This window comes from Macrobrachium nipponense, chromosome 32, assembly GCF_015104395.2.
Source record: "Macrobrachium nipponense isolate FS-2020 chromosome 32, ASM1510439v2, whole genome shotgun sequence".
Lineage (NCBI taxonomy): Eukaryota > Metazoa > Arthropoda > Malacostraca > Decapoda > Palaemonidae > Macrobrachium > Macrobrachium nipponense.
In genome coordinates, this window is record NC_061094.1 from 4,470,299 (window position 1) to 4,496,402 (window position 26,104).

Here is a 26,104-nt window from a genome sequence, read left to right on the forward strand (position 1 = left end):
ATTTCCGAGATGTGTCACAGATACTTTTTAGTGCGGCAAGAAAGAAATTCGCCCTTGTGTGCCTGCGTAACGATTGTAAACAAAACAACACTTTGATCCGTGAACTCCCAGCATCCCCCAAGGCGCGTGATTCAAAAGTTTTAGGCTGGTAGGCCTATAAGTATTTTTCCGGGAATTTTAAAAAAAAACTTTTGTAAGTCGACGTAAAATACGTCCAGTCGGCGTAAGAGGGTTAATAATTAATATTACGTCGGTACCGGAATATTTCGCCGACAAATAAAGAGAGGCATGAGTTTTCTAGAAAATATATAACAGTATGTCGGGGCGGAATATTTCAGCGACGAAATATTCCGCCGACAAATATTAGCGAAAACTGACATAAGTTTTTATATAAAATAATCTCAGTTCCGGAATATTTTAATACCGAAATATTCCGCCACCAAGGGAGAGAAAACTCATTTAAAATATCATATTACAGGTGGTTCGTTGCCAAGTAGAGGGTTGCCACGCCTCGTTGGGGAACCCGTACGGCCACGTAGTTTGCAGGTCGCATGCTAACTGCGCCATGCAATTGGAAAACTACGTGGTCTGGCACCCGGACGCCTGTACGGTCTGCTATGAATTGGTGACGACTATGTCCAACGACCAGGTAAGGACAATTACGAATTTTGCTTGGAAATATTAGATAATACAGTCATATATTTTAGATATAAGCAAGGAGATCCGCCATCTTAAATCGACTGTTACTTACAGACTGACGCGGCGTCATACTATGAGGCGAGGGTGGCCTTCGTAAGTGGGTTGGGGGATTCGGCAAAAACGTCCCTAAAGGACAGCCATGTGTTTTGGATGCTGACCTCTTTTCGATGATCTTCTCGGGGGCCACATTGACAACAGCGGTTCCCAGAGACATCGCCGAACCCCTCATCGAAGCTATCCGCGTGGCGACGATGACGTGTCTCGAAGAGCAGCAGGACCTCATGGAAGTCGTGGCGGCGATTAACATCAACGCCGAACCAATGGTCACGGAGGAACAGGTAGGTGGGGAGGTAAGTGGAGCGAGTACTCTTCCCAGTCCTTCTTCTTCATCCTTTAAGGGCTTCTCTAAGCCCAATGACAGTCAAGGTACTAAGTCAGTAACTCCAAAAGTCAAAAAGACTTTAAAGAAAGGTCTCACACCTGTTCCGCCAGTGGCGAAGGAGTTGTCTTTGGCTTCACAACCATCGACATCATCCGCCAATCCACCTGCTGCCATGAATCCTTCCCCTAATAAGGGAACAGGAACAACTTCTTCATTCCCTAAGGCGGCGGAGCAAGTGTTTGACCCAGAAGCCTTCACTAACCTTTTACTAACAAAGGTTAGTGGAGTGATTGATCAGAGGCTAGATGCACGCCTTGGGCCAACACCGGACATCTCCAATCAATCAAGCTCTCTCGTCATTGACGGAGAGAATTAGACCCCTTGAGGAGATGCTCTCCGGTCTCCTCCATTCAGGAACACCAGCCCTATCAATGATGGTGCCGGATGCTTCAAAGCTTCCTCCTTTTGACAAGGAGAACCCTTGGAGGTTAGCCCTACATGCTCCCTTCACTGAAGGGAGATTGACAATAGAAGGGTGCGGAACAAGACCAATTGAAGATTTTGAGCTCTTCCCAGCTGGTCTTAAGTTCCCTTTCCCAGGCTTTGTAAGACTAGATCAACATGCGCTAGTCAGGATTGATAAAGTACCTAAAGAGACAGTGATCTTCCCTAGAAAACAGGCCCAAACTGCCTGGGTCCGTTCTCTATCAGAATGGGAATGCGTCAATACTAAGCTGACGCCTAATAAAGGGAAGTACACCATATTCGTCACCCCAGAAGGTATTCCATCACCTTGTACATCTATGGTGGCGGAGTTAACCTTACAAGCAGTGACTGAAGACAAGCCGATGCCAGTCCTAAGGGAAACGGAGGCTACATCTCTCCTTCTACCCACAGGGCTAGACTTTTGGGCTAATGCTCCGGCAACATTTATTTCGGGTAAATTAGATCCGGAATGCGCTTCAGACCTATTCTCTGAGAGACTGCCTAAACTCCCCGACCATCTAATAAAAGCGGAGTTTGAGGCAAGGTCAAGGTTAGCTAGATCTATCGACTCCGTTACTGCAGCGGAGTTGGTAGCATCAACATATGAGGATGAGCAAGTCTTTCGGGTCCTGAGGAAAGCTCTGTTACAGACTTTCCAGGCCGATTTAAACGACTTCGCCATCGCTAGAAGAGCCTGTAGAAAACATATTTTGGCCGGTGCTACAGTAAAGCACGAGCCAAACAGATTAATTAAGTCATCCATTTGGGGAGATAACCTCTTCCCCAAAGAGGAAATCAACAATATACTGCATGAGGCAGCAGGAGCTAACCAAAGCCTAAGAATAAGATGGGGCCTTCCCTTCAAATGACATAATGAAGGGACAACTCAGCAACCGAGGCCCAAAAAGAAGGCGAGAAGGTACAACACTTATCAAACGGCCCGTCCTCATGGGTATATGCAGGCAGTGCCGTCCATTTCCAAGACACCTACTCAACAATACATATTTGTCCAATCACCCTCGGAACCACAACCCTCTACATCATCACCAATTGTGGCTTCCCCGGCATTTAACCCTGCTTATGAGGCGAGAAACACCTTTCGCCCATATAACAGACAAGCTGGGAGTAGTTGAGCCAGAGGAGGCTCTCGATTGCGAGGTGGAGCAAGAGGTAGAGGATTCCGGGGAGGAAGAGGGACTAGACCAGCATCCAACCCGTGAGATCTCCCAGGTAGGAGGGAGACTGTTTCTGTTCAAGGACCGATGGACCTTCAGTCCATGGGCCCACAGTATAGTCTCAAAAGGCCTAGGCTGGAAATGGGAGAAGGGTCATCCCCCTCCAGTCAGCTTCTTCCAGAAACCACCAACGGAAGACCTCTTGGAGTATACCAAATATCTTCTTAAAAAACAAGCCATAAAGAGGGTAAAATGTATAAGGTTTCAAGGACGGCTGAAAAAAAAAAAAAAAAAAAAAAAAAAAGTAATTCTAGACTTGTCTCGTCTCAATTCTTACATTCACTGCGACAAGTTCCATATGCTGACAATCTTGCAGGTGCGGACCTTACTTCCCCGTGGGGCCGTCGCCACCTCTATAGATCTTACAGACGCTTACTATCACGTCCCAATAGCCAGAAACTTTTCTCCATACCTAGGATTCAAACTAGGCAAACAAGCCTACTCAATCAAGGTAATGCCCTTCGGGCTCAATGTAGCACCCAGGGTGTTCACAAAAATAGGAGAGACGATAGTTCAGGAATTGAGGAAGAAAGGCATATTATTGGTAGCCTACCTAGACGATTGGCTAATCTGGGCGAACAACGAAGCGGAGTGCCGAAAGTCGACATCCAAAGTACTAAACTTCCTAAAATTTTTAGGTTCCAAGTAAATATGGAGAAATCTAGGCTGACCCCAGCATCTCGGTTCCAATGGTTAGGAATCCAGTGGGATCTGAGGAAACACAAGCTATCTCTTCCGTCAAAAAATATCAAAGAAATAGCGAAAGCTACAAGACTGCTTCTCAGAAACAGACTATCCTCTCCCCGAGAACAAGAGAGGACCCTGGGCTCTCTTCAGTTTGCATCAGTAACAGATGTCCTACTGAAAACCAGATTGAAGAATATCAATCAGGTTTGGAGATCAAGAGCCAACCTCAAATTCAGAGACAAAGTTTCAAGAATTCCAAACATTCAAAAAAAAAAAAAAAAAAAAAAAAAAAAAAAGTTCTCTACAATTTCCTCCTCCATCTCTGATCATCTATACAGATGCATCTCTGAGCGGTTGGGGAGGATATTGACCTCTCAAGAAAGTCCAAGGAACATGGTTAGAAACATTCCGCCGATTCCATATAAATATAAAACTGGAAGCGATGGGGCAGGTTTTTAAAACACTAAAATAGTTACGTCCGTCCAAGAACATCCACATTCGAATAGTATCGGACAGCTTTACAGTAGTTCATTGCATAAACAGGAGAGGATCCAAATCCAACAAGTTGAATCACGTAATGATAGCAATATTCCTCTTAGCAGAAAAGAACCATTGGCATCTGTCAGCAATTCATCTGGCAGGAGTGAGGAATGTGGTGGTGGACTCCTTGTCCAGAATGACCCCACTGGAATCAGAATGGTCACTGGACAACAATTCATTCAAATGGATTACAACTCAGATTCCGGAACTCTAAGTGGATCTCTTTGCCTCTGAGTCCAATCACAAGTTAGCTTGCTATGTGGCTCCCAACATAGACAACCATGCCTTTGCGATCGATGCAATGTCTCTAGATTGGAACATTTGGGAAAGAATTTATCTTTTCCCCCCAGTGAATCTTCTATTGAAGGTACTGCACAAGTTAAGATCATTCAAGGGTCAGCTGGCACTAGTGGCACCCAACTGGCCGAAAAGCAATTGGTAACCCCTCATCATGGAGATGAAACTCAAACCCAAGAAGATTCCATTCCCGAACCTGACACAGATAGTACAAACGCGGACTGTGTTAGCTTCCTCAAGAATTCTGAGTGCCCTAACTTTATGGACTTCATGAAGTTTGCTGCACAAAAAGAAGCAAACATAGATCCATTGAATATCCTATTTGTAGAATCTGATAAACGGGGTTCTACAATTAGACAATATGATTCCACAGTGAAAAAACTAGCTACATTCTTGAAGGATCTAGAGGTTCCAGAAATGAATATGAATCTCACAATATCTTTCTTTAGATCATTGCATGAGAAAGGCTTAGCAGCCAGCACTATTACCACAATTAAATCAGCACTAAGGAAAATTTTCCAAATAGGTTTCAATATTAATTTGACGGACACATACTTTTCTTCTATCCTGAAAGCATGCGCCCATTTGAGACTGGTAAGCCGTCCTCAAACAATATCGTGGTTTTTAAACGATGTACTTAAACTTGCATCAGATTTTTAAACATTATTTTTAGTAGCCCTGGCTTCTGGAGCTAGAATTTCTGAATTATCGGCCCTCTTTAGGAATCCAGGACATGTGGAATTCCTTCCGTCTGGGAAAGTCTTACTTTCACCAGACAGACAATTTGTAGCAAAGAATGAGGATCCGCAGAATAGGTGGATGCCTTGGGAAATTCTTCCTCTTTTAAAAGATATATCATTATGTCCGGTTCATACTCTTAAAACCATTATGACCAGAACATCTCAAATAACAAAGGGCCCTCTTTTTCTTAGAGAAAAAGGAGGAACGATAACTTCAAGAGGTATTAGGCAACAGATACTTTATTTTATTAAGCAAGCTAATCCGGATTCAGTCCCGCATGTCCATGATATCCAAGCAGTTGCCACCTCTATTCATTACTTTCAAAACATGAAGTTTGAGGACCTTAAAAAGTACACAGGTTGGAAGTCTCCAGCAGTATTTAAGCGCCACTATCTGAAAAATCTACAGCCCCTAAAATTTTCAGCTGTGGCAGCTGATAGTGTAGTTGTTCCTGAAGAACGGAATGACGGTTCCCCTTAGAAACCTTTAGTAATCTATTCCTTTTACTTTCTCCCATCTGCATGACCCTTCTACCTGCATGACTCGCTCACACTCCCCACCATACTTTTCTCCGGATCGGGCTAGAAGTTAGCTGTTGATCCCGCCACCGGATGATTGTATACAATTGTACATATGCACATATTACTTGTAAGCACTACTGTAAGAGTACTACAGGCACTTAACTTGGGCTTTATTGTGTATATTAAGGCCAGCAAGCTAAGAAGAGACATTTTTTTAGTATTGTATATTAAAAAATATTGATGGTTTTTGTAAATTGAGAAATTTACTTTATGGTTATATTTAGGTTAGTAGTTTTAAGTTGTAAGATTAAGATTAAAATTAAAACTCTTTATAACTTCTTATTCTGGGTATTATTAACACTATATACATATATGTAATTTTAGACTAAAAACTTGTATAACATTCTCTGATATGTTTTCACCGGCAGACACAGGTCGAACCCAGAAAAGGGATTTTGACATAGGAAAAATCTATTTCTGGGGGAGGACCTGTGTCGCCCGGTGAACCCTAACCCTATTATCTTTCTATCCCCACCCTGGCTAATCCAAGTTTGTAGAATTATTTCAGGAATGGGTTGTGGCGAGTGGGTATTAGTAGTAGTAGCGAGTGAAGGCAGGTGGTGGGATTTTGTTGTAGCGGCTCCCACCAAAGAGGGGGATTTTGAAGAGTAACTTTCTAAATGGCAGAGGTCCTGTGATTTGTGGTAACACAACGCCCCTATACTTATATCGACACCCTTTGGGTGATCGCGCTGAGGGTAGTAACTTCAACATAACCATGTTAGCTTTTCTCTGGTATACTGGAAAAATGAGTTACAGGGATTTTTCACCGGGCGACACAGGTCCTCCCCCAGAAATAGATTTTTCCTATGTCAAAATCCCTTTTTGCCAGACTGGAAGTCAGGAATAACAACACCAAGATTCAAAAGTTTCTTTGGTGTCTCGTAAAAACATCAGAGATATAGTTGTTGATAAATTTGCAAAACTTCTTCCGCAGCAAGACCATTTACTCTAGGACTTCAGAGTCGCAGAGGATTACTGATCCCATCACTGAAATGGCTTCTAAGGCAGCTGTTCTATGTGCATGGGTTAACGCAAAGGGTGGCGCAGGATCGACCTTATTCGCTTTCATATGCACATCCTGGGGAGTTCCCTCTTAACCTGTACCATTAATGGAAGCTTTCAAGATAGACCCTTCAGCAAGCTCGAAGAGACCAATAGAGGCACGAGAAAGTCCTAACCATCAGCTAGCATTATTTCCCAATACCAATTCTGCAGTTATGGTTGAATCATCAGGACTCTTTGCATTCCTAGACAAATGTTCCACAGTTGTTGACGCCTTTGCTATAGTAAATTGCATACGATCAGCCATGTTACTTGAGTACGCTGTAACATGGTATTGTTAAACTACAATAAAGTTTTGAACATACTTACCTGGCAGATATATACTTAGCTATAGTCTCCGATGTTCCCGACAGAATTTCAGAATCTCGCGGCACACGTGACAGGTAGGTCAGGTGGTCTACCTTACCCGCTGCTGGGTGGCTGGTGTATGAACCAATCCCCCTTTCCTGTCAGATTTTCTCTTCCACCTGTCTCCTGAGGGGAGGCTGGGCAGGCCATTAGACGTATATATCTGCCAGGTAAGTATGTACAAAACTTTATTGTAGTTTAACGATATCATTTTTGTACATGAACTTTCCTGTCAGATATATACTTAGCTGATTGGCACCCTTGGTGGAGGGTAAGAGACAGCTAAACAAATAAGGAAAGAAAGGAAACAACTGGTGTTGTAGGATATAAAAACCTTGGTTCTTACCGTTCAGGCAGAAGACTTCATTGATACTGTCTCAGAGTCTGCATTGCCTGGAGAGCTTCAGCTAGGACGTGACCTGTTGCTGAAAGACTCTCGGATCTACCACTGGGATATCTGATCCCTTTGTGTGGTACAATCCCAGTCGGATCATGTTAAAGGGAACTCGTCCGCTTACTTAACAGATCCTAACCACTACTACCGCAAGGAACCACACTCATCAGACCACCTAACCAAACTACCTAGGGTTAGTACTACGACATAAAGAGATGCCTCCCTGCATCCTCTTTCAGACAACCATAAACAACAAAACAAGACATAGGGTAAAAAATATATACATCTAAAAAGCATGAGTTCCAGCTCCCTGCCCCAGCACCGAATCCGCCGATATGTAAGGGCCCAAGGCGAAGCATTTTTCATAAGTGATCTTCACATCACGCAAGTAGTGGTTTGCAAAAACCGAGGGGCATCTCCAGAAAGTTGCCTCCATCAGGTTCCGCACGGACATATTCTTGTTAAAAGCAAGAGAAGTCGCTATGGCTCTCATTTTGTGGGCTTTCACCTTAAGAAGCTTAAAATGGTCTTCCTTACAAGAAACATGTGCTTCTTTAATGAGGTTTCTTAAGAAGAAGGACCGCGTGTTCTTCGATAGGGGTCGAGTAGGGTCCTTTACGGAGCACCAAAGGACCTCTTGATTGGCCTTCAGTTGCTCTTTTCTCTTGAGGTAATATTTTACCATCCTCACCGGGCAAAGAGTTCTCTCAGGCTCTTCCCCTACAAGAGAAGATAACCCACGAATCTCGAAGCTCCTGGGCCATGGATTTGATGGGTTTTCGTTCTTTGCCAGAAACCCAGGGAGGAAAGAACAAACCATAGAATCCTCCTTAAATCCAACATTGCCCTCAATCGCTTGAAGCTCACTCACCCTATTGGCGGAAACTATAGCCATAAGGAACAGCGCCTTCTTAGTCAGGTCCTTGAACGAGGCTGAACTATGGGGTTCAAATCTAGATGATCCGAGAAACTGAAGAACCACGTCTAAATTCCAGTTCGGTATATTAGGAGACTGCTTCTTCACTGTTTCAAAAGACCTAATAAGGTCATGCAGGTTCTTATTCTCAGATATATTGAGGCCTCTGTGTCTAGAGACCGCCGCCAACATACTGCGATATCCTTTAATGGTCGAAACGACTAGACCGCATTCTTGCTTCAGGAATAGAAGGAAATCTGCAATCTGGGTCGCAGAGGTACAGGAAGAGGAAACGTTATTCCTCTTGCACCACCGTCTGAAGACATCCCACTTCGACTGGTATACTCGTAAGGTGGAAGACCTCCTAGCTCTAGCGATTGCTTTAGCAGCTGTTGATGAAAAGCCTTTCGCTCTGACCAGACTTTGGACAGTCTGAAGCCAGTCAGACTGAGGGCGGGGAGGTTTTTGTGGTACCTGTCGAAGTGGGGTTGTCTGAGTAGATCGCTCCTTAGAGGGAGCGATCTTGGAAGGTCCACTAACCATTCCAGTACCTCTGTGAACCATTCTTGGGCTGGCCAAAAGGGAGCGATTAATGTCATCCTTGTCGAATCTGACTCTGCGAACTTTTTAGAGTTATCCCCAGAATCTTGAAGGGGGGAAACGCGTAAACGTAGAGTCCTTTTCAGTCGAGAAGAAGAGCGTCTATCCCTATTGCCCCTGGATCCGAGATGGGAGAGCAGTAAAGATCCAGTCTCGTGTTTCTTGATGTGGCAAATAGGTCTATGTGCGGCCTGCCCCACAACTTCCAAAGGCTCTGGCATACATCTTGGTGCAGACTCCACTCTGTGGGAAGGACCTGTCTTTCCTGCTGAGATCTGCTCTCACATTCTTCTCTCCTTGCACGAATCTGGTGAGAAGCTTGATTCTCGTTTCTTCTGCCCACAGAAGAAGGTCTCTTGCTGTTTCGTACAGAGAAGGAATGCGTCCCCCCGTTTCCTGATGTATGCCAGAGCCGTGGTGTTGTCCGAATTGATCTGCACTACAGATTCTCTTACGTTGGATTCGAACGCTTTCAGAGCCAACCACACGGCCATCAGTTCTTTTCTGTTGATGTGCCAGGACACCTGGTCCCCCACACAGGAAACTGAAACCTACCTGGTTCCCTGAGTCGCCCCCCAACCTGTCTCCGACGCGTCGGAGAACAACACTAGGTTGGGGTTCTGGGATTGCAGAGACAGTCCCTGCGTAAACTTGTTGGGATCTGCCCACCATGCTAGTTCCTCCTTGACTTGTTGAGAAATGGACAGGGAGAACGTCAAATCCTGAGAACGACGACTCCAATTCTGATGAAGAAAGAATTGGAGCGGTCTCAGGTGCAACCTTCCTGGGGAAACTAATTGCTCCAGTGAGGAGAGCGTCCGCCGCAGACCCATCCATTCCCTCGCTGTGCATACTTCTTTCCCTAAGAAGGTTGTTACTTTCTCGGGTCCCCGGGCTATCCTTTCCTGAGACGGAAAAGCCCGAAAACTCCGAGAGTTCATCTGGATCCCCAGATAAACACACTCTTGATCGGGTACTAAACATGACTTCTGGAAATTTACCAGAAGCCCCAATTCCAGGGTTTTCTGTAAGTCCTTCAGACGACAACGCTCTTTTGAATTGGCCCTTATAAGCCAATCGTCGAGGTACAGGGATATCCTCACCCCTTCCAGATGAAGCCATTGCGCTACATTTCTCAAGATCCCCGTGAAGACTTGGGGGGGCCGTCGAGAGGCCAAAGCACAGGGCCCTGAATTACGTGGAAGTAAGCGTCCTGTAAGTCCAAGGACACCATCCAGTCCCCTGGATGCAGTGCTGCCAGCACCGAAGAAGTGGTCTCCATCGTAAACTTCTTCTTTTCTAAGAAGTTCAGGGTGCTTATGTCCAACACCGGTCTCCATCCCCCTGAGGATTTCGGAACTAGGAAAAGGCGGTTGTAAAAGCCTGCTGAATGATGTTCTGTCACTAGTTCGATCGCCTCCTTCTCCAGCATCTGATCTACTGCTAGTTGGAGGGCCTGGTTCATGATGGGGTCCCTGTATCTGGCCGTCAACTCCCTTAGGGTGGTCGTCAAGGGAGGTCTTGAGGTGAAAGGGATGAGGTACCCCTTCTTCACGTTTGCAAGGGTCCAAGAATCTGAGCCTTTCTGGGCCCAGACTTCTGCAAACCATAAAAGCCTGGCGCCCACCGTTGTCTGAAGGACTTGAGTCTTATTTGGAAGGCTTGATTGACTTAGAAAAAGTCTTCCCTCTTCTATTGGGTCTTGATGTAGAAGCCCCTCGAAAGGGTTCCTGAGTAGTCGACTTCTCCTTCCCTTTCCTTGTCTTGGTCGGAAGAGGGACGAGGCTTCCTTGCAGACTGGGACAGAAGGTCCTGCGTAGCCTTAGCGAGAGTGCCTTCGAAATGTCCTGTATCAGATGTTTGGGAAACAGTTGTGCGGAGAGAGGAGAAAACAGCAACGAAGATCTCTGCGCATGGGAGACGGACTTCGTCAAGAAGGAGAAAAAGACTGATCTATTCTTTACGACGCCCGCCCCAAACAGTGAAGCGATTTCGCTGGCTCCGTCCCTTACTGATTTATCCATGCATGAAAGCACACAATGCAGGTCTTCCGGAGAGAAAGACTCTGGCACTTGAGTCTTCTTAGCTAAGACTCCGAGCGACCAATCAAGAAAGTTGAATACTTCAAGCACTCTGTAACATGCCTTTCAGAATGTGGTCTATCTCATTCATGGCCCACTTGTTGTTTTAGCAGAGTTCAGAGCTGACCCTTGCTCGTGGCATTTCTTACCCTCAACGCCGAAAAGTCTGCATCGGCTGAGGATGGGAGACCCAGCCCCAAGGGCTCTCCTGTCTCATACCAAAATCCAGTCCGTCCGGAAAGCTTCGACGGAGGGAAGGCGAACACAGTTTTCCCCGCTTCCTCTTTGGAGCGCATCCAAGATCCAAAACTCCTAAGCGCCTTCTTCATTGAAAGTGTCGGCTTCATTCTCACGCACGAAGACCCTTTCGTTGTCTTAGCCGTGGAGAACGACGAGTGCGGAGGAGGAGCAGCGGGGCTAAGGGAATCCCCGAACTCCTGAAGAAACTAATACCTCTGTGAGGTATTAGTTTCTTCATCCGAACCTTCCATGGCCTTCTTGAAGAGGAGGAGCGTGGAGGATCCTTAGAAGAGTTTCTTGCAGGAGCAGAGCGTGAGGTTGGAGAATGTCGTCTCGAAGGAGGAGTCAAATCCAAAGGAGAGCGGCGTGTCTAAAATCGGACTCCCTCTTCGTGGAAGACGAAATCTTGACTGCAGGAGAGGCAGGGCTCCTGTCCCATGAAAGACCACCTTGATCAACAGGGCGCTTACGAGAGGGAGAGCGCCTACAAGAATCCTGGCGCCTATCGCGAGGAGAGCGGCTGCCAGGCACCGAGCCCCTATCAGGAGCAGGGCGCTTGAAAGGATCTTGACGCCTACCAAGCGGAGAACAGCTGCTAGGCGCCGAGCGCCTATCAGAAGCAGGGCGCTTGAGAGGATCTTGACGCCTACTAAGCAGAGAACGGTCAGGAGTAGGTCGCCTCAAGAATGATGAGCGCCTACCAGGAGAATGAAGAACTCGAGGATCTTGGCGCCTCTCCACAGGAGAACGGCTTCCATGAGAAGGATGCCTACCAGGTGCAGGGCTCCTACTAGACTCTTGACGTCTGATGGGAGAGGAGCAACTTACAGGAGAAAAGCGCCTACTCGGCACGGGGTCCGAAACTCGAGGAGGGTGGTAGCCAGGTGATGAGCGCCTACTCGTAGAAGGGCGCCTTCTAGGCTCTCGGAGATGCTGAGGAGAAGAACGACGAGACGGAGACGACGAAAGGAGCCTGCTCTGTCCTGAGCGCCTCTCTTCTCTAGGACGCACACTAGAGGAAGAAGGATGAGTCGGAGAAGAGCGCTTACCGGAAGCAGGAATCCGATACGGAGAAAAACCGTCACCATCCAAAGATGCGGCCTGTTCCCGGAAGTCTGGACGGCCTTTCTCAAACGTTTCTGGATGCTGCGCGGCCAGGTGAGTGATGCCACTCGCTGAACTCCTACGCTCGGCCGAAACCTCCACATATGAAGGAGATCGTAGACGACGAGGAGAGCGATCCTTCGAAGAAAAGCGTCTAGATCTCTTGACTGGGAGAGATATGTCCTTCCTCCTACGAGATCTTGAGGCCAAAGAGTCCGCCAGGGACGAGATCTGAGCCTGGAGTCCCGCCAGAACTCGAGTCGGCGAATCAACAGGATCTTCCTCCGAAGCAGCCGCAGAGCGAGGAGCGGGTGAAGATGGGCGATCGCAGGATCTCCTGGGTCTCTTCACTTCCAAAGAAGTCTCTTCAGGAAAGTCTTCTGGACTGGAAGCCAAAGGACTGAAGGGCGCCTTCCAGGTCCTCTTCAACGGGCGACACATCCGGAGAGTTCCAACCGCATTTCGGAGAGGGCGAAGAAGACGAGTAGAAACACTGGCGTAGGATCTACTCCTTGACACGATCCGAGGCAGCCTGGGAGCGTACTTCAGGATCTGCCAAGGGGACGCCTGACCGGTGGGGGCTCTCCCTAGCACTCCTGCGGCTTTCGACTTTCCTACTCCACTGGAACTGGGAGTCTGGAAGAGGTCTAGGCCTAGAGGCACTAGGGAGCCGGTCAGACGCACCCTCCACATCACTGGGGACACAGCACTTATCACCAACACTATCACTCTTACCTTGTTCTAGCAGGCGAATCTTCTTCTCCATAGATTGAATGGTAGCCTTTAAAGCCGCCACCTCCGAAGACGAATATTCGGCTTCGGCGCGGGGAGCAGGGGCTGAAACCTGGGAGGAAAGTTCTAAATCTCACTCACTCTCGACCTACTAGAACTCCTAGAGGAAGCTTTACGAACTATCTCGTTCTAACTTTCTAATATATGAAGAAAGAGGCTTGTATTCAAGAAAAATCCAGCGCAAAATCAAAACCAGTCCAAAAAAAGCGTATGCCAAGCCAAACAGAGCGAATACGTCACCAAAAAGGTCCAAATAAATCTCCAGGCAAGTTAGAATCGAAAGGTCTATCGAGAAGAAACCACAGCAGTTGTTGTTGTTCCCGGCGACAGAGAAAACCTGACAGGAAAGGGGGATTGGTTCGTACACTCGCCACCCAGCGGCGGGTAAGGTAGACCACCTGACCTACCTGTCACTTGTGCCGCGAGATTTGAAATTCTGTCGGGAAAGTCGGAGACTATTAAGTATATATCTGACAGGAAATTTCAAGTACAAAAATTAAAGGCCAAATACAAATTGAACTACATGTGGGCTGTTGGAGTGAAACCCGAAGCAAATTCACTTGTATTTGATGCTAGACCAGAATCAGCAGAATACATCTCAGATGTGTTTGATAAAGGAAATACATTACAGGTTCTTGTCAGGTACCTTTGCAGAGGTATTGGGTTTGTGGCAGCAGCTGAGGAGCACAGCCAAATTCATGCAGAGCTGTTTGCAGGCATTAGCGAGGACCCAACCAAGGAAATTATCCTGAATGAGCAAGTCCCAACAGCAATGTATGTTTACCTTACAAGTCAAGTGGTAGTTGAGGCAGGAGTTGGCTATCATACTTACGTGCTTGATATCTCGAAAGTTGAGAACATCCATAAAGAGTTGAAGAGAGCAAAGGAAGGTACTGGCGCTGACATTGAACCCGTAGCAAAGATAGCACCGATATCCATAGCGGCGGAGTATGGAAGAAGGAGAGGATCCAACATCGACGCTAAATTGCATGGCATATTAGCTCTAGTTAAGCTGTATGCTACTCATGATTTCAGAATTACACTTAAGCACTTCTCTTCCAACATCAGAACATTGCCATCTGTGGCTGACACTATCTTTCCAAGGCCTAACGAAGCTTATGGTGCAGTTGCAGACTTAGCAATGAGGACCACTTTCTTCTTAACATTAGATCAGGCTATCTTCCTGTTTGGCAAGAGAATGGCGGAAATCATTGGATTAGATGCATTATCATTTAGGAAGGGCGTAAGGGACCAAAATAAGGTATGGGCTCTCATGGTGTTTTGGAGGCTAGTAAAGATGATGCCATTTACACCAGAAGCATACACTTACCTCACCCTTAACAGTGTTGCAAGCATGTCACTCATACATGAGGCTGCTGCGGTCAAACACAATTTGGCGGCTCAGGAATCTGTCAAAGGATCTTCAACATACTGTAGACATTTGGTATTGTCATTGATTTACAGGTGCAACTCATCTGTGATCAACTCAGTGACTACTTATGAAGGTTGGGTAGTTAATGTGAGTACGTTCATTGTAGATGGCATATTCAAAGCATATTTTGACAAGAAATATGAGGGAAAGAAGATAGTCATGGAACCAGTTACCTTGGTATCCGACATATCCACTGTGGCTCAAGAATTCATTTGGGCAGTAGAAGCTGCAATATGCAGGGAAATGGCTGTAAAGCACCCTCTCCTAGATTTTGACATATGCAGAAAATGCAGTTTACAACATAGCAGTTAATGATTTGGCTGCATACTTAGGAATCACCGATGTTATGATGCCCCAAGCAATGGCTAGCTTGTCATTTGGTGAAAATGATGATTATAAAGTCAAATTTGATGCAATTGATGAAACAGCAGTAATGACAACTGAGCAAGAACTTGACAGAGTTGCTGGAGGGATGCTAGACAGGTTTGAGTGTGCAGCAATTATAGCATACACAGACGGGCAAGACGATCTAGCGTTGGACTTTTACATGAGAAGGAAATCTCCAGGTCCCAATCAAGAGTTACTACCAGACAACCTTGAGAATACTGCAATCCTTGAGGAGATTGGCGAAGGGACACGAATATCAGACATAGCAAAGACTCTAAGTATATCATGTATATATTGCCGAATGGTAGGTTTTAGCGTCTATTTAACTGAAAAGTTACATCTAAGTTGTATAGTTCATAGGTAATCTTGAGCTAATTGATAAGAAAAATCCGATGAGGAACTAACCAAATAATGAGGTTTTGTGCGAATCAGTGAATCTGCCTCGTCCAAGGGGATTCCCTAGCTAAGGTAAGGGAGTGGTTATTCTAAACAAGAACGATTATGTAAAAAAAATGGAAACTATATCTTGTCTGCAGTTCGAAGTTTGAGGCCCATGGTGAACCTTCCTTTCTTGATATATATAAGCGAGAAGACAAGATTAACAGATTTCTAAGGAAAATTAAAAATGATAACATCATAAATGAAACTAATTATCAACAACTGTTCGTCACTGATTCATCTTTTAGTGTTCTTTATGGGCAACCAAAAATTCATAAACCTGACCTACCTTTAAGACCAATTATGGCTGTTTATAACAATCCTTCTTTCTTTATCTCAAAATTTCTAGCTGGACTTTTATCTGAATATAGTAATAATGAATACTCTTTAATTAAAAAATGGATATGACTTTCAACAACTGATTACCAGACAAGATGGAGATACTATATGGTTAGTTTTGATGTTGAGTCTCTATTTACCAACATACCTCTTAATGAAACCATCAACATTATACTTAACAAAATATTTATTGACGAAGATACAAATTTCCATGGTTTTAATTGGGCTAATTTTAAACAATTACTCAATCTTGCAGTGCAAGATTCGATGTTTGTATTTAATCAGAGACTCTACACGCAGGTCGATGGAGTTGCTATGGGTTCTCCTTTAGGCCCCATTTTTGCAAATTATTTTGTCTCATTTGGAGTCTTGAGTTTTTAAACCGGTGTGATTCTAACTTTAAGCCCTCATTATATTGTAGATATGTTGATGATACCTTTGCCTTGTTTCAACACCCATGGCAATGTTATTCTTTTTTAGAGTATATTAACAACTTTCATCCTAATATCAAGTTTACAATGGAAATAGAGAACGATGATTGTTTACCTTTTTTAGATTTGAAAATTACCAGAACTAACTCTTGAGTTCACGTCAGTCTATAGAAAACGTACTTTTACTGGACTAACTAACAATTATTATAGTTTGTGTCAACAATCTTTTAAACTTTATACTAATCACACTTTGGTTAATAGAGCACTGAAATACTCTTCGTCTTGGCAACTATTTACCATGGAAATTACTTTTTTGTTGGGTTTCTTCAAATCTAATTCATATCCACTCGAAATTGTTCAAAAAACCATTAAAAAATAATTATGAAATTCTTACAGCCACCAATACCTAATTTTAATGTCCCCAAAAGACTATTTTCTGGGCTCAGTTCGTGTCGCTGCGTGAAATAATCCTTAAGTTCATTATTTCTAAGGTAAATGAGCTAACAAATACCAGAGAAAAACAAATTCAAGATGTCAGAATAAGTGACTCGCTCACCCAAAATAAAAGAAGGGTGTCGGTATGGTATCTGGGGCGAGTGAGACCACTACCACGAACTTCTTGCCATTTAGAATTCTCCTACATCAAAATCCCCCATCTGAGAGAGCCGACCCACAGGCCGAGGCAGCAGGTACTACTACTATGCCCCACGCCACGCCGACCACCGTGTCTCTGGTGGCCATCCTTTCAGTTAGCCGACTAGGAGCTACACGTGATTTTCTTTGCTCTGTGTTTTGTGAGATTTCCTGTGGATTTACCCTTACCATGGAACGATCAGCTATCGCAGCAGCTAAGTTAAGTACCCTGAAAAGGTTTAGATTTAGTTTTTCAGCCAGGAGCCTGTATTTACCGTTTATTAGGTATGAATTAAGGCCACCTGGTCTGGCGCATGGCGGCCATGGCTCGCCTCGTGTTTGGTTAGGTTTCTCGGTCTCCCATACCTTGAAATCTTTCATTGCTTAACCTTTAAGGATTTTGATCACGTGCTACTCTTAGTCTTTTTTGTATGTGACACGCATTTTATTCTTAAAATTACATTATTTACATCGTATTGGGGATTCTTAGCCTACCCCTAGATTTCGTTCATGCATGCATGTTTTCTTTATCTAGTTTGTACGCATCTGAGTGATTTTTCTCTTTTAGTCCTGACCCTAGCCATTGCTCTCCTCATCAGCTATGGCTAGCTCTGAGTGGTAGGCTGTCTTCTTCGGAACCTGCCGTTCCTCCTGACTCTTCTTTTCTCTCACTCGTGTCTTTTCCCCCCTCTTTCATGTTTGTTTTCGATGTAAATGTTTTTATTTATTGTCGTTGGGTTAGCGTTAGGGCGTCCAGTTCTTTATGATACAAGGGTCATTGGTTACGCGTGGTCCTGCCCCAGTCGGTTTTGTTTCTTTTCCACCTCCTGGTCCACCTAGGATCACATGTACCGCTATTCTAGCAGTTTTGTTGCATCATTTCTTATACAGTTTTGTAGCTCTGGTTTTGACCCTTGTGTACATGTGTAACCGACACGGTCGGTTGTGTTGCATTTTCATGTCGTGGTCCACTTTCGATCGCGTGTACCCCTGGACGCCCTCCCCCCCCCTTCTTCTCTTGCCCATAGGGTAGAAGGGAGGGATCTGTCCTAGCTCGCTCTCAGCCTCTGGCTTCATCCGGGTATTGCTCCCCCTCTCTCCCACGCATAGGGAGTGGGGGAGTTTGGACAGCCTGTTAGACTGGGGGACGGCTCATCTCCCTCGTGCTCGGGGTGAACTCTGGCGTGGTCGGGGTTGGGGGTTGGCCACCCCCTCTCCGGTTGCTCCGGTCTTCTCCAGAGTACCTTGGGTCTGATTTCTCTCCCTCCTTGTTGTTTTGCCTCCTCGCTTCGGACGGTGCACTGACTCCCTTACCCCGGTGTACCTTCGGTTGTCGGAGAGGGTGGCGGGCTCCGCCGACCACCGGAGTGGATGTGATTTCAGTGGGTCATAAAGCTTTCCCTATCTGTTGTTCCTACCTTCGTTTTCCAGCGATTGCTCTTACTAGGGCACTCTCCCGGTCAATGGAAGGAGGAGTAATTTCATACACCGGAGCTACAACTCCAAAAATTTAAGTAATTTGTAGTGTATAACCCTTTTCTAGTTTAAGTTGTCTAGCTTAAGCATAGGGCATCCTCCCCTGTTCTCCGGTGTGAATTTTTCTCTTGTGAAACTATAAGTTATATACTTATGGTTTGGGGAACTTTCCCCTCCATCCGGTTGTACCGGAGGTCTCTCATTTAATAATTAAGTCACACCTTAATCCATAAGGAATTCAGGGGGCGATTTTATAATATACTCCGGCATGCAACGGAACATTAGAGTAGCCCTGTGAGTGTAATTCAGATAACATCATGGTATTCTTCCTTACAATTACAGGCTACCAACTGCCAAGAGCCCAGCTGTTATGCCGTTCTCCAAGATCCCTGCGGGCATGAGGTCTGCCAGACTAATGCCCCCTGTGCTACCCCCCACAGTGAGTACCTGGTTTGGTTCCATGAGGCTTGCTCGATATGTTATGAGCTGGTGAACCAGTTTTTGGACGGAGTAAGTACATATGGGTATAAAGTTTCCTACATGACATATAGGCTCTGATATATATACTTCGCTTAAGCTTGCTATTATAGTCTAGTCGGTAAGGAATACCTTTAGACTTCCTATGTGGACTACAATGACCCTCTCTTTCAGGCTGCCACAGTTAAGGAAGTGGCGTTGGCGACCCTGAAAGCCTGGGTTGGCGGCTTTGGGAAAAACGCCGCCAAAGGACAGCCCTACATCCTTGAAAAGAAGAAGGCTGTCCTGATTTTTCCAGGAGGGAAGTCGACGGAGTACGTGGACCCCGCCGCGGCAGCTCCGACGATAGCGGCGATCCAAGAACAGGTGGAACAAGCCTTCACAGAAGGTTCTGGCCAGGGCAACGCTGGATATTAACGTAGAGCCAATGACGGTAGGAGTAGATGATTTGTTAGTTGAGGTAGGTTCGTTGGGCACCCAAGGGCTCCCTTTGGGTGCTTCTGGATCTTCGTCTCCTGTTCCTTCTTCTTCTTCCTTCCAGGGCTTTATGGGTTCTGAATCCTGTATAGTGCCTCTGCTGCTTCTGTGATCCCAAAGTTGAAGGGACACAGAAAGCAGAAGACCCTGAAGAAGACGTCGACTAAAAAGACGTCATCGTCTTCTTCATCTCGTAAGTCTCCGGCTTCTCACCCCGGAGCAGAGAAAGTGAAGGCCTCTTCTTCCTCTGCTTCACTCCCAAGAGGGTCTAGGAGTAAAACCTCCAGGGAAAGGTCCCGTACTCCCGCCGGGTCTGTGACTTCTCCCGCTACCGCCGGAACCCCTTCGGTGGCCTCGGCAGGGGTAATGGCGTCTAGTGCTTTTGATCCTGCTGCATTTTCCGCAGGTATGATGCAGCAGGTAGGGGACTTAGTAGGTAGTAGGTGCTGGCCAAGCCCAACTCCCGGCATACGAGACTCTTCCTGCTTTCTCCATGAGCAATCCTTGGAGGATAGCAGCTTATGCTCCCCTCCAAGGATGGTCTGATCTCCATCCCCAGAATGCGGAACTCGAAGGATTGAGGACTTCGAGTTCCACCCCGCAGACTTACAGCCTCCTTTCATGGGGTATGCCAGGCTGACGGAGACGGCGCTGAATAGAGAGGACAAGATCCCAAAGGAGACGGTCCGTTATAGCCGGGACCATGCTCAAAGAGAGTGGCTTCACTGCTTGGAGGACTGGGAATTGTATCAATACCAGGCTCCAACCATTTAAAGTCCCTTTACGATCTTCACCACAGAGGAGGAGGCACCACTCCCCTTCCTGACGAAGATAGTGGAAGCCACTATACAGGCGGGCATGAGGGGTGAACCTTTACCACAACTGAGGGAAGCAGACCCCACGTACTCCTCTTCTCCCTTCGTTTGGTGATCTTAGGGAGAAACCTTCTGGCCACTTTCACTGTAGGTAAATTCAAGCCGGACTGCGCCATGGACCAGTTCGGTGAAAAATTACCAAGGCTACCAGACAACCTCATCCAAACGGAGTTTGAGGCAAGGTCTAGGCTAGGAAGAACCCTGAACACCATGGTCATGACCGAAGTGGCCGCCCTGACTTACGGATCAGAACGCTCTTCAAACTTTTGGCAAAGTCACAAACTCATACAGTCCAAGCAGACTTGTATGAGTTTGTCGTGGCAAGGATAAATTGCCGGAAACACGTCCTCCAGGAAGCAACTATTCGGCATGAGCCAAATAAGTTGCTTTCATCTAGCATCTGGGGGGCGGACCTCTTCCCGGAGTCGGCAGTTAAAGAGGTCCAGAACGAAGCGACGAGACTTAACCAGAGTCTCAGAGATCGTTGGGGCCTCTCAGCCAAGAGGAAGTCAGAGAGGAGTTCTTCAGGGAAGAAATTGAAAAAGACTAAGCGGTTCCAACCGTACCACAAGAAGCAGCAGCACTTCGTCCAGGCGGTCTCGGTCACCCAGACAGGGCAGCCCGCTACATCAAAAGGACAAAACCAACCGATCCTTTAGCTTTCTCCTCAAGCTCAGCCCTCTCTCTACCTCTTACACTGTTTCCCCGGCTTTCAACCCCGTGTTTGAAGGCCAGGCTTTTCAAACCTTCAACCGGTTTGCTAGGGGAAGCAGGGCCAGAGGCGCAGGAAGGGCCATCAATAGAGGGAAGCACTTCCGTGGCGGGCGAGGAGCTCACCCCGCACAACAGCAGTGAGATCTCCAAGGTAGGAGGGAGGCTGTTCCTCTTCTGGCACAAGTGGGGGTTCAGCAAATGGGCACAGAGTATTGTGTCAAAGGGTCTGGGTTGGAGTTGGATCGAAGGTCCCCCTCCATCCAGGCCATTCCTTCAACTTCCATCAAAGGAATTGACAGATTATGCAGAGGAACTCCTTCAGAAAGGAGTAATATCAAGAGTCAAGCATTTAAAGTTTCAAGGTCGCTTGTTCAGGGTGCTTGTTCAGGGTATTCACGAAAATGGCAGAAGTAGTTGTCCAACAACTAAGGTCGCAAGGGATAATGGTAGTAGCGTACCTCGACGATTGGCTGATCTGGGCGTCAACCGTCGAGGAATGCCTCAAAGCCACAAACAAGGTGATTCAGTTCCTGGAATACCTAGGGTTCCAGATAAACAGGACAAAGTCCAGGCTCACTCCGGAGTCTCAGTTCCAATGGCTAGGCATTCAATGGGACTTATCCTCCCACAATCTGTCAATTCCGGTGACCAAAAGGAAGGAAATAGCCAAGTCAGTAAGGCAATTCCTAAAGTACAAACATGCATCAAGGAGAAACCATTAAAGAATCCTAGGTTCCCTCCAGTTTGCTTCAGTGACGGACGTCTTACTGAAAGCAAAACTGAAAGACATAAACCGGATTTGGCGCTCAAGAGCAAATGTCAAATCTCGGGACAAGTTGTCAGTAATCCCACAAATCCTTCGCAATCGTCTGTGTCCATGGGCACAGACGAAAGGCCTGTCCAAGTCGGTTCCTCTTCAATACCCTCCTCTGGCGTTAACCATCCACACAGACGCTTCATTAAGCGGCTGGGGAGGGTACTCCCAGTTCAAAAAAGTTCAAGGTACTTGGTCTCCGCAGTTCCGCCAGCTCCACATAAATGTATTGGAAGCTATGGCAGTATTTCTCACTCTGAAGAGGCTTCTTCCACCAAAGAACTCGCACGTAAAACTAGTATTGGACAGCGCAGTAGTAGTACACTGCATCAACAGGGGAGGATCCAAATCAAGGCATGTGAACCATGTCATGGTAGCCATTTTTTCTCTAGCGGACAAGTAAAAATGGCATCTATCCTCCACCCACCTGGCGGGAGTAAGGAATGTGATAGCAGACGCTCTGTCCCGGTCAGTTCCCCTGGAATCAGAATGGTCCCTAAGCAACAGATCGTTCCAGTGGATACACCGGAGTGTCCCAGGTCTCCAAGTAGATCTTTTCGCCTCCCAAGCGAACCACTAGCTCCCTTGCTATGTGGCCCCCAACCTGGACCCTCTGGCATAGACTGGAACCAATGGAAGAAGATTTACATCTTTCCTCCAATGAATCTTCTTTTGAAAGTTCTGAACAAACTCAGGACTTTCAAGGGACAAGTGGCCCTAGTAGCCCGGGACTGGCCGAAGAGCAACTGGTACCCCCTGCTTCTGGAATTGGGTCTTCGCCCTCAACGGATCCCCAATCCCAGACACTCTCAGTCAGTACAAATGAGGACTGTGTTCGCTTCCTCAGGAATTCTCAAAGCCCTAACTTTATGGACTTCATGAAGTTTGCGGCTGAAAAAGATGCAGGCATAGATCCCCAGAGTATCCTTTTCCTAGAATCAGACAAAAGGGAATCAACCTTAAGGCAGTATGATGCTGCGGTCAAAAAGTTAGCATCTTTCCTGAAGGAAACAAACACCACAACCATGACAATCAACTCAGCTATATCCTTTTTCAGGTCCTTGTTAGAAAAAGGGTTAGCAGCTAGCACTATTACTACTAATAAATCAGCCTTAAAGAAAATCTTTCAGCTAGGTTTTAAAATAGACTTAACAGACTCTTACTTACGTCTATTCCCAAGGCTTGTGCTAGACTTAGACCTTCAGTAAGGCCTACTTCAGTATCATGGTTCCTAAATGATATCCTCAAACTGGCTTCGGTCACTGACAACTCTACATGTACTTTCATAAGGCTTTTAAGGAAAACGCTATTTTTGCTAAGTCTGGCCTCAGGAGCCAGGATCTCAGAACTGTCGGCCTTATCCAGAAATCCGGGGCATATAGAATTCCTCCCCTCAGGAGAAGTTTTATTCTCCCCGGATCGCAGCTTTCTTAGCTAAAAATGAGGATCCTCTATCGAGATGGGAACCTTGGAAAGTCATCCCTCTCCCACAAGACCCTTCTCTTTGTCCAGTGATGACCTTGCGAGCCTTTCTGTCTAGGACATCTTCTTCCTCTTTGGGTCCCCTCTTTATGAGAGAGAAAGGTGCCACTCTCTCAGTTAAGGGTATTAGGCAACAGATCCTCTACTTTATTAAACAAGCAAACCCTGAATCATTTCCTAAAGCCCATGATGTCAGGGCTGCAGCCACCTCCATTAATTATTTTCAACACATGAATTTTGATGATTTGAAAAAGTATACTGGATGGAAATCGCCGAAAGTTTTTAAGCGTCACTATTTAAAGTCCTTAGAATCTTTAAAGTTTCCAGCAGTGGCAGCAGGGAACATAGTTTCCCCTGACATTGCACAGTAGTCGTAGTTGAAGATCCAGATCTTCTTTCTACCTGCCTCAACTAGCATTTCACCTAACCTGCCGTTATGCTCTATATATATAGCCCTTTTTTAGCCTTAGCTGCTTATGATTTATGGCTTTTTGGTGGTGTGTCCCTTATTTTTTTGCTAGGGGCACCCACAACAGTTTGTAATTTATGAAACATCCTTTAGTGTGGATCCCTTATTTTAATGCTAGTGTACCACACTTACTTTATGTATATATCTTTGAAAGGTTTAGATTGTTGTGAGTAATTGTATATATATTTTGTGATTCACAATAAGAGAATAAGTTCAGTATTATTAATATTGTAAGTTTACTGTGTGTTATAGATAAGTCCACTTTGATTTTCATGTCAACTTAATGTATATATCTTATTCTCCAATTATATTAGTATGTTTTTATTTTCGAGACCCTTTTCTTATTTCAATCTTGTGCTATTTCTCTGGTACTATTTCATGCAGCGACACGAACTGAGCCCAGAAAAAGGATTTTGACGTAGGAAAAATCTATTTCTGGGCAATGGGTTCGTGTCGCCCAGTGAAATCTCCCCCTAGCCCCAGCCCTGTCGCCCAAGATTGCCTTCTAACTTCAGGATGGACACCACAGGCGCGGCGGTCGGCGTGGCGTGGCGTGGGGCGTAGCAGTAGCAGCTGCCACCTCAGCCTGTGGGTCGGCTCTCTCAGATGGGGGATTTTGATGTAGGAGAATTCTAAATGGCAAGAAGTTCGTGGTAGTGGTCTCACTCGCCCCAGATACCATACCGACACCCTTCTTTTATTTTGGGTGAGCGAGTCAAGTTATACTGACATCTTCTTGAATTTGTTTTTCTCTGGTATTTGTTAGCTCATTTACCTTAGAAATAATGAACTTAAGGATTATTTCACTGGGCGATACAAACCCATCGCCCAGAAATAGATTTTTCCTACGTCAAAATCCTTTTTATGTCACGATCCCTTTTATATTTCTGACTTAAAATTTACATCCAGCCTCACACGAATTATTGAACATGAGATACCATGCCTTAAAGTTAAGCTCATATCTAGCAATCCCTTCACAATTGGTTCCTTTTTAAACTATAAAGATCGCCTTCAGCCTTTTATGCGATCCAACGTTATATATAAATTTACATGGCCTAGATATCCGGGCTCTTACGTCGGATCGACTCAAAGGCTGTAAAGGGTCATATATTGCTCTCACTTGGGCTTAAGCTTTTGTACTGGCCAAACAATAAAACGTCCTGAATTTTCCATCAGGAATCATGCTTCTCATTGCAAAATAGAAGTAAAAAAAGAACAGCCCATAACAGACCATGTCAATCAGCCTGACCATTCAACTACCCTTGAGTCTTTATATATCAAGAGGCTTGTTCCTCCCTCAACAGTAATACATCCTCAGCAACTCTGTACCTGGCATAGTTGAAGTCGTTTATTTTAACGTCTTAGTTCATTCCATCTTCTCTCATCAAAATGAATGGTTGGTGTCTTAAGCGGCCTCTTTTAACCTGTTTTTTACTTTGTTCTTTTATATAATTTTAAAGACTATTTTTAGTATATGAATATAGGTGAATTCCTGTTTTTTGCACTTTTATTGTATTTTACTTATAAATGTGTCTTTATGTTCTTTCAGACTGATGATGCACAGAGAATTTAATGTGCAAAAAGTTTCTTAGAATTAATTGTCATTATTACATCTCGTATCATGGACATCCCCTGAAGGTTTATATATATATATATATATATATATATATATATATATATATATATATATATATATATATATGTGTGTGTGTGTATTTTATATATAAAATATATATATATATATATATAGTATATATGTATATATATATATATATATATATATATATATATATATATATATATATATATATATTATTATATATATATATATATATATATTATATATATATATTATATAAAGGGGACCCGGTGGGAATCAGGAATTTAGGTGGGGTTGTGAGGACTGGACAGAGGCAGGTATCTAGGTACTGATGATTAATGTTGTTGTTTTACATTTAGCTGGCCTCATGCCAGCATAGGCTCTTGCTCATAAAGCAGCCCATAATGATTTATTATAGATGAGGGGGACTGACATAGGTGCGGATGGATATGTAGTACCTGATTCGGGTCTACCGAGTTCTGAGCGCACAGATGGAGAATCTGTTTCTTTACCAACACTGATTCAGGGTTTTGGGTGGGGTAAATAACTTGGGAAAAGTTTTGTGCACCTTATTGTTGTTCCTGTACGTATATGTAATGGAACACAAAATACAAGCGTAAAAACATAAGGGCGAATAAAACAAACAACAGGAGTGGTTTCAAAGGCACATTTCATGTATGAATATTACTGCCGATTCCAGGCCCTATCATGAATGCGTAGCTTTACAGGAGAGCTTTTGTTCACCATTTACCTCCAACAGTCAGATATTTCTGGAGATCTTTTGAAAAGTTCAACTATTGTCAGACTTTCAGAAATCACAGCAGAATACGTATTCAAAAATTTCATATGATTTGTCAGTTTCTCATATTTTT

General features: G+C 45.1%; 1 protein-coding gene across 1 annotated transcript; it reads right to left on the reverse strand.

The window, feature by feature from the left end:
- Positions 1 to 11,637: 11,637 nt before the first annotated feature.
- Positions 11,638 to 12,837, reverse strand: LOC135207173 (serine/arginine repetitive matrix protein 1-like). Its single transcript, XM_064238746.1, has one exon. The coding sequence runs from the start codon at positions 12,835 to 12,837 to the stop codon at positions 11,638 to 11,640; it is 1,200 nt and encodes a 399-aa protein (XP_064094816.1).
- Between the last annotated feature and the right edge of the window lie 13,267 nt (positions 12,838 to 26,104).